The following is a 9,228-nucleotide window of genomic DNA, read 5'->3' as shown; positions in this document are numbered from 1 at the left end:
TGATGTTTGAAGTTGGAAAAACACTTCACATTAATCAAAGAAATATAGTATATCTGTGATCATTTTACTGAAACATGTATTGTAAAATTGATGCTACTCATCGATGTCCAATAAACACATACATCAAGTCACTTTTCTTCGTAAGGAGTTTAATAAACTTTAAACATATACAATATATATTTTTAAACTAAAAAGGGGCTGCACCTGAGATCATCTTGATCACAAGCTGCCTACGTACCCCACTAACAAATCCTTAAGAGGGGATCACGCCCGCACGTAGTTCTTAATTTATATATATTACAAATCAATATTCTATGATCAATTGTTAGGTACCAACAAACTCTGCATCAATGTTCTATAATCAAATCGCGAATCTGTGGCTGTGTCTTGAATGCTGTCTTTTGATGGGGTATTTACAAAAGGGACATGTAACCACTTTGCTTCTTACTTGTCTTTGTTGCAAGCTGGACATTTTCGGCTAATTTCAGAAAAATATGATTCAACAGCATGTCCGTCGTCCAACGCGAGCTCGGATTCTTGACCAGACAACTTCTCATAAAATCTTTTGCCTCTGGTGACAGTTTCCCATTCTCAAAATTTGGTTATCAACCTTTGCATTAGAATTGGATGATTCCCAGAGGGGTTTCCCAGAGGGGTTTCCCAGTGATCAACTCGTAGACAGTGCAACCAAGAGCCCAAATATCCGCTTCTAGACCAAACTTCTGCCTAAGCATGGATTCAGGTGCCATGTACCTTTTAGTTCCCCGGAGTCCCTACTTTTGTGTCCAGCTCTGTTCCAAAGTCATAGCAAGCCCGAAATTAGTGATCTTGGCGATCTCTGCTGTATCATCATCAATAGGAGTAACAAGTAGAACGTTGTTGTCACGACTCTAATTCACCCTTCGTAAGATGTCGTGATGGCACCTAGTCTCTAAGACTAGGTAAGCCTAACAAATTGCGGAATAACATAATAAGAGTTTGAAACTCAAACCTCAATAGCTGTAATAAATGGAAACTTCAAGTCAAAGAACAAAAATCTCCCAAAACCCGGTAGAAACAAGTCACAAGCTTCTAAGAGAAATACTAATGTCTCTATACATCAGAGTCTACTAAAATAAGGAAAAAAACATGATAAGGATAGAGGGGGACTCTGAGGTCTGCGGACGCTGACAGATATACCTTGAAGTCTCTGCACATAGGTAGCTCACTGATATTTGGGCTGGTAAGAAGTACCTGGATCTGCACAAAAAGATGTGCAGAAGCGTAGTATGAGTATACCACAGTGGTACCCAGTAAGTGCCAAGCCTAACCTTGGTAGAGCTATGACGAGGTTAGGTCAGGCCCTACTGGAAATAATAGAAAAAAATAAGACAGAGGATATAATAATATAATAAAATAACTGAGTAGTGAACAACACAACAAATAGAGGTAAACAACAGGGGGCGCTCCTGAGATACCGTTTCGTAGTTCCAAAAGTAAATATGCAAGGGGATCTCCCGACGTACCGCCTCGTAGTGCCAAAGTAAATATGCAGTACAAGGGAATCTCCTGAGAAACCGCCTCGTAGTCCCAAAATAAATATGCAATACAGGGGGATCTCCCAAGAAACCGCCTCGTAGTTCCAAAATAAATATGCAGTACATGGAGATCTCCCAAGGAACCGCCTCGTAGTCCCAAAATAAATATGCAGCAGGTAATCAGAGGAACAATAAATTTTCAGCAAGAAATCTTACAGTTAAATATTTAAATCAAATAGAGGAAAGCAGGTAATTCAGCTAAGCATGTTGGACATATTACAAGTAAGAGTTAAGACACGTAGATATGTGATACTAGGCTAATCATGATCACTACATATACTAAGGAAACTCAGTTAAAGAATTTAAAAGAAGATTACTCAGCAAGAACCGATATTTCCAAATTTAGCTCGTGTACGCACTCGTCACCTCGCGTACACGACGCTCACATATCACAAATGATACAACAGTATCAAATCCTAGAGAAATTTCCCCCACACAGGGTTAGACAGGTCACTCACCTCGAATCACGCTCAATCAGTCAAGTAGAATGTCTTTCCCTCGATTTTCTGACTCCGGTCGGCTCGAATCTAGTCATAATTAATTCGATTCAGTCAATACAAATTACATGAATAATTTTCATATGAAAATATAAATTTTCTAACAAAATCCAAAATTTAACTCAAAATTCGCCCGTGGGACCCACGTCTCGGAACCCGACAAAAGTTACAAAATCTGAAAGCTCATTCAACCACGAGTCTAACCATACTAATTTTACCAAAATTCGTCCTCAACTCGACCTCTAAATCTTCAAATCTTATTTTCAAATCCCTAAGTTCAAATTCCCGATTTACACCTCAAAAGCACGTAATCTAGTCGGATTATTCGATCATAATTCAATATTATGGAGTAAGAATGATCATAAGTGACTTACCTCAAGAATTTCCGTGAAAACCTCGCTCAAAATCGCCTATCCCAAGCTTGAAATGCCCAAAAATGGCAAAACTCGGAACCCCTCTGTTTTTGTATTGTCCAGGGGTTTCCGCTTCTACGAGATTTTAGCCGCATCTGTGATCTTGCAGATGCGAAAATTTCTTCGCTTCTGTGGCTTCATCACTTCTGCGGACAAGAATTTCGCTTCTGCGGACTCACTTCTGCGAGAAGCTGTCCGCTTCTGCGAAGCCGCCTGGCCCCCCTCATATCCGCTTTTGCGATCGAACCTTCGCAGGTGCGACGCAGCTTTTGCGGACCACCCGTCCGCACCTGCGATCACTGCCTCACCAGCCCCTCATCCGTTTCTGCCCTTGCCATGCTCGCTTCTGCGAGCTGCTCGCACCTGCCCGCCAATTTTCGCAGGTGCGATTGCATCAGATTCAGATTTTCTTGTAAGTCCGAATTCGATTCGTTAACTATCCGAAACTCACCCGAGGCCCCCGAGAGCTCAACCAAATATACCAACAAGTCCTAAAACATCATACAAACTTAGTCGAGTCTTCAAATCATATCAAACAACACTAAAACCACGAATCATACCCCATTTCAAGCTTAATGAACTTAAAAATTTTCAACTTCTACATTCGATGTCGAAACCTATCAAATTAAGTCCGATTAACCTCAAATTTTGCACACAAGTCATAAATGACATAACAGACCTATTTAAATTTCCACAATCGAATTCCGATCCTGATATCAAAAAGTCAGCTCCCCGGTCAAACTTCCAAACTTAAATTTCTATTTTAGCCATTTCAAGCCTAATTTAACTACGGACCTCCAAATAATTTTTCGGACACGCTCCTAAGTCCAAAATTACCATACTGAGCTATTGGAATCATCAAAATTCTATTCCGGGGTCATTTATACATAGGTCGATATCCAGCCAACCTTTTTACCTTAAGTTTTAGACTTTGGAAATAAGTGTTCCAATTCATTCCAAGACCTCACCGGACCCGAATCAATTACCCCGGCAAGTCATATAACAACTGTAAAGCATAAATTGAGCAATGATTGTGAAAACAGAGCTGTAATACTCAAAATGACCGGCCGGATCGTTACAGTTGTGAGGCTTTATATCGCAGTGAATGATTCCCGCACCATGAATGCGACTGAGCCCTAAAACGATGTTTTTTGTATGTTATTTACCTTTAATCTATGGCATTCCTTTACCGGAATAATTCAAACGATCAGCCAAGCTTCCACCGGATGCATATTCTAACAATAAGTTGTAGAGGAGAACACCGTCTTCTAGGGTGACTTTAAAACCGAAAGACCGAAGAATGTGAGGAGAATCTTCAAACATGCGGAGAAATTCCCTCTCTACTTGAAGCGATTCAGAACGGGCTGAACATACGAGACTTTACCGCAATAAGTGGTGGAATTTGACTATGATCAACAGTACCAGCGTTATCAGTATTATCAGTGGAAGCTAAGGAAACAAACCCAAATTCTCCTTCCTTGTTTAAACGATAGAAATACACATATTTTATTTCAAAAGAGACTAAGCTCATTTAACAAAATTTAGTTAGTTTATTTTAAGGAAGAGTAAAGAGCAAAAACTAAAGCAAAATATAGCAACTATATTTGTTAATTGTATTGTTCTGAATATTTTGTCAATTCCTATCTTTAGATATTATTATTATTATTATTATAGGTATATATTTTTAAATCAATGTTCAAACGTTATTCTTACTCTTTAGATAATTAACGTTTTTCATTACAAATAGATAATTAACTTACTCTTGTTTAGTGATGTACATAATCTTTTTATGTCTAAGCTCGCTAACTATGGTCTTGACTTTCACTTGAAAAATATAGAATAATTATGCATGAATATTGAATCATCAAGGAGAAAGGATATTTTAATGCTCAAGAGTAAAGCATATTTTATGAGATTTGAGGTAATTTAGTAATTCTTAATATATCTTAAATTTGTATTTCAAATATTCCTTTTAAATAATAACTTTTAGTTATCAATTACCTATATCATCTAATAATTTCAAATTAGTATTCTATAAAATACGCGACACATCAAACATTTACACTGTATTTACAATTTGTAGCTATACTTTCAGCAAATTTATCATTCATAGCTATATTTGAATTATATAGTAAATTCATGAAATAAGAGATTAATTATTTTGAACTGAAACAAGAGAGCAACAAGCTCTTGTAGCTCAGTTGGTTAGAGCGTTCAGTTAGTTAGCGGAGGTCTTGAGTTTGACTCTCAACAAGAACATTTTATTTTTTTTGGTATTTCTATATCTTTCCTTAGTTATATTCGTTGCGTGAATAAATGCAATACATATTGTATTCGTTGTACGAATGAATACAATTGCGCGAACGAATATACATGTTGTATTTGTTGTGCAAATGAATACCGTTCACACAAGTTGTATTCGTTGCACATTTGAATATACGTGATATAAGTTAGTAACAATTGAAAAATAGTTACAAATAATAATTAAGCAAGTTATAGTTATCATGCTCTAAATTATAGTGGTTTATGAAAATTCTTGTTCTATTTTACCTCAAGATATGCATCACTTATTTCTTTAAGTGTAATCATCAATTCAAATGTGAATTGGCTTCATTTGAGTCCCATATAGATGGGATTTGGATTACTTAATCTCATTATATGATTTTTGGGGTTGAATTACGTTATGCCCAATGTCTATTTATCAGAGCTATATATCAATTTATGCATAATTAAAATTAAAAATACCTGAGGCAGTACAACACACATAAATCCTATCTAAGAAGTAAGAAGATAAATGGTGTTGCATCAACACTATGTTTGCAACAAAAGTCTTTATCGCTTATCCCTTTGAACTTGTCATAGGATCGATCCGAGGTTTATTTTTTATCTGAAATGCTGTGCATTTAGTAAATACACTTACGGTGGTTATATATAGATCCTTATCTCAATTTGGATACTTGACAAAAGCATTCCATATCAATTATCATTGGACAATTTGATCATAATAATTAAAGATATCAGTAACCTAAAAAATAAGTTAGGTGACCTGTTACATCATATTAAAATTGTATTGGTAAAAAATAAATGTTACACGTGGAATTATATGAGGATGACAGGGCAAGATACGTGGATCACTAAGAAGATGACAAATGGAGTATCATATTAAAAGATTCATGATTTACAACAGGTACGAACAAATCACTCACGAGACGAAAGGATACGGTTGCTCGAGCCTAAATTACTCAGTGAAGAGACATAGGCAAGATGAATCAAGACAGTAAAGAAGGAAGATTCATGAACCTCTAATTAATTTGGAAGAAGAATCAGAACCGTTACAGAATCTTCATGAACAGTTACGGTTGCCAATTATAACGTTTCATTAATGTTATTAATGCTTATAATGATTCGGTCATAAAAGGGAAGAAACGTTATATTTGTAAATTCCTATATAAGGGAAGGGAATTTCACTTGTAAGGACACGTTCTGATGAACATTGGAATATAATTACTTTCTTGTGCTTTCTATTAATTACTTTGTCATTTCTGATTCTTATTTCCTTTCTTATTTTTGAGAGAATATTGAATTTCTTGATTATCAGTAACCCGAGTACTTCTAAAAATAGGCTTTGACTGAGAATCTAATTCTTTGGTTAAACAAATTGGTTCAGTTACCAGAATCTGATAATCTTCTCTTACTTTCCAAATCACTCTCTCGCAACTGAATCTTGTCGAATGTCAATGACAACAACCAGTAGGTGGAAGGAACCTCAGTTCCGTCACCTCAAGGAAGCCCACGCAATTCAAGAGAAGCATCACCAGAAAGATCCACTACTCATAATAATGAACAACATGGAAATGAACAAACTGTCGAGCAGGATGCTGTGAAGCAGTTAATTGCTGAGTACGCGAATGATGCTCTCCAGGCTTTCGTGAGGGGATTATCAACTGTATCACCCACACCTCCACCAAATAATACTGCAACTGTGAAAATTTCACGATCAGGGTTGGCTAATTCTGGGAGCAGAGGAACTCCCAACGAGTCACGTGATGGGAGACCAGGTACGCCTAATAATTCTGATTTACAAACTTTAATACTAACCTTGCAGAAACAGGTGAAAGAATAAAATGATTGTATTGAGCAAATACCCGGCGTACCACCTGTGATCAAAGGAGTTGATTTCGATAAATATTCACAACAACCATGGAAACCAAGCGAAACTCTATTACCAATTCCCAAAAAGTTCAAAATACCTGACATCCCGAAATATGATGGAACGGCCGATCCACGTGACCACGTTACTGCATTCACCACGGGAGTAAATGGCAATGATTTAACCAAGCAGGAGATTGAATATGTGCTGGTCAAAAAGTTGGGAAAACACTTACTAAAGGAGCGTTAACATGCTACTCTCTTTTACCTAAAAATTCTATTGATTCTTTTGCTGAGCTTGCAGATCTATTTATAAAAGCACACTCGGGTGCACAAAAAGTTAAAAAGAGAATGGAGAATATATTCAAAGTAAAGCAAGGAGATACAGAATTGCTTCGAGAATTCGTAGACAGATTCCAACGTGAAAGAATGTTGCTTCTAAGAGTACCTGACAATTGGGCAGTCATGGCATTTGCAAGCAATTTAAATGAGAAACGTTCAGAAGCTACAAGGAGGCTTAAAGAGAGCCTACAAGAATTCCCTGCCACGACATGGAATGATGTCTATAATAGGTACAGTACCAATTTACGGATCGAAGAAGATACCGTAGCTCAGTCAAGGGTTGAAGAAAAAACAGGTTCGAGGCGGTTAGAATCTGAGAAGAGGTCTGGTAAGAGTAGGTACGAGCCTTACATGGGACCTTTGGGGCAAGAAGCTCGTTCCAAATTCGAAGACGTGCAGGCTGATCACAGGTTCGCAAATAGAGATTCAGGTTCGTCATCGTCGAGATTCAGAAAAAATCAAGGTGAACGTAACAGAGATGCTAATACAAACGCAAAGATTGGGGACTACAATTTTAACGTGAGTACCTTCGAGTTGGTCGTTATTTTAAGAAGCATGGGAGATAAGGTACGATGGCCTAAAGAGATGAGATCAAATTCAAATAGAAGAAACCCAGACTTTTGGTGCGAGTTCCATAATGATCACGACCATAGAACATCAGACTGCAGATTATTACAAGGTGAGGTGGAACATTTATTAAAGCAGGGTTATCTGACGGAATTGTTCAGCGAGAAAGGCAAACAAGCTTACATGAAAAATAGGCAAGAGCCCCCAAAACCTCCGTCTCCAAATAGAACAGTAAATGTGATAAACGGAGGGGAAGAAGTCAACGACGTAACCTATACAGCCGCGAGAAAAACAACAAAGTTCACAATAACTCACGGGAAGCGAACTCGCCAAACTCTGGAATACGGCAACATAAACTTTGATGATGCAGATGCCGATGCGTTAATGATTCCTCACAACGATGCACTGGTAATATCTTTACTTATACATGATACTAATGTAAAATGAGTTTTGATTGACCCAAGTAGCTTTGTGAATATCATTTTATTACGAGTGATGAACGAAATGCTGATGGGCAATCGTGTAGTTCCAAAAGCACATTCCTTATCTGGGTTTGATAACTCAACCGTTATTACAAAGGGCAATATTAAACTAAGCACATACGCAGAGGGGGTCACCAAAGAAACAAAATTTCAAGTGATAGACACGGATATGGCCTATAATGTGATTCTTGGGAGGCCGTGGATTTATGATATGGATGTTGTGCCATCCACATTACATCAGGTTATCAAATTCCCTTCAAAATGGGAAATTCAACAGATTCGAGGAGATCAACAAACTTCAAGGAGCATCAATTCGGTGATACAGCCAAGTCAAAAAGATACGAGTGCAAATCAAAAAGATGCGGGTGCAAGTGAGAAAGGTGCGGTAAATCAAATTTCAATAGAAATTGTATCAAAACAAACAGATGTGGATTCTAGACCAGATGTAATTCAAGAGCCAGAGGAGAACGAAAATATTAAAACAACGATTGAGGAGCTTGAAGCTGTTCCACTATTCGAACAATGGCCAGATCAAAGAATTCATATCGGAGCAAAGTTAAACCCAGATAGGAGAGGTAAGTTAATTGATTATTTAAAAGCTAACGCTGATTGTTTTGCATGGTCCCATTTAGATATGACAGGTATACCTCCGGAGGTGATGATTCATAAATTAAATGAAGATCCATCATTCATACCTGCCAAACAAAAGAAGAGGAAGCAAGGATCATTCAAAAATCAAGTGATCGATGAAGAGGTACAGAAACTCTTAAAGATTGATTCAATACAGGTAAAATATCCTAATTGGCTAGCTAATATTGTGGTTATTCCATAAAAGAATGGTAAATGGAGAGTGTGTGTGGATTACACTAACTTAAATAAAACATGCCCGAAGGATTCATTCCCTTTACCGCATATAGATCAATTGATCGATGCTACCGCAGGCCATGAATTATTAAGCTTTCTAGATGCATATTCTGGTTATAATCAAATAAAAATGGATCCCTTAGATGAAGAAAAAACTTCATTTATTACAAATAGGGGGACTTATTGTTACAAAGTCAGGCCTTTTGGCTTGAAAAATGCTGGAGACACGTATCCGAGGTTGGTGACCAAGATGTTCCAAGAACGCCTGGGGAAGACGATGGAGGTGTACATTGATGATATGTTGGTCAAATCTACACAAGCGGAAGATCACTTTCAA

General features: G+C 37.4%; 1 protein-coding gene and 1 pseudogene across 1 annotated transcript; one reads left to right on the top strand and one right to left on the bottom strand.

The window, feature by feature from the left end:
• Positions 1-347: 347 nt before the first annotated feature.
• LOC108945982 (mitogen-activated protein kinase kinase kinase 20-like) lies at positions 348-4,018 on the bottom strand (annotated as a pseudogene).
• A 4,031-nt stretch (positions 4,019-8,049) lies between these two features.
• Positions 8,050-8,859, top strand: LOC138894644 (uncharacterized). Its single transcript, XM_070179357.1, has 2 exons — positions 8,050-8,602; positions 8,660-8,859. The coding sequence occupies exons 1-2, from the start codon at positions 8,050-8,052 to the stop codon at positions 8,857-8,859; spliced, it is 753 nt and encodes a 250-aa protein (XP_070035458.1).
• Positions 8,860-9,228: the final 369 nt, after the last annotated feature.

This window comes from Nicotiana tomentosiformis, chromosome 6 (assembly GCF_000390325.3).
Source record: "Nicotiana tomentosiformis chromosome 6, ASM39032v3, whole genome shotgun sequence".
Lineage (NCBI taxonomy): Eukaryota > Viridiplantae > Streptophyta > Magnoliopsida > Solanales > Solanaceae > Nicotiana > Nicotiana tomentosiformis.
This window is presented reverse-complemented; position numbering and strand designations above follow the sequence as displayed.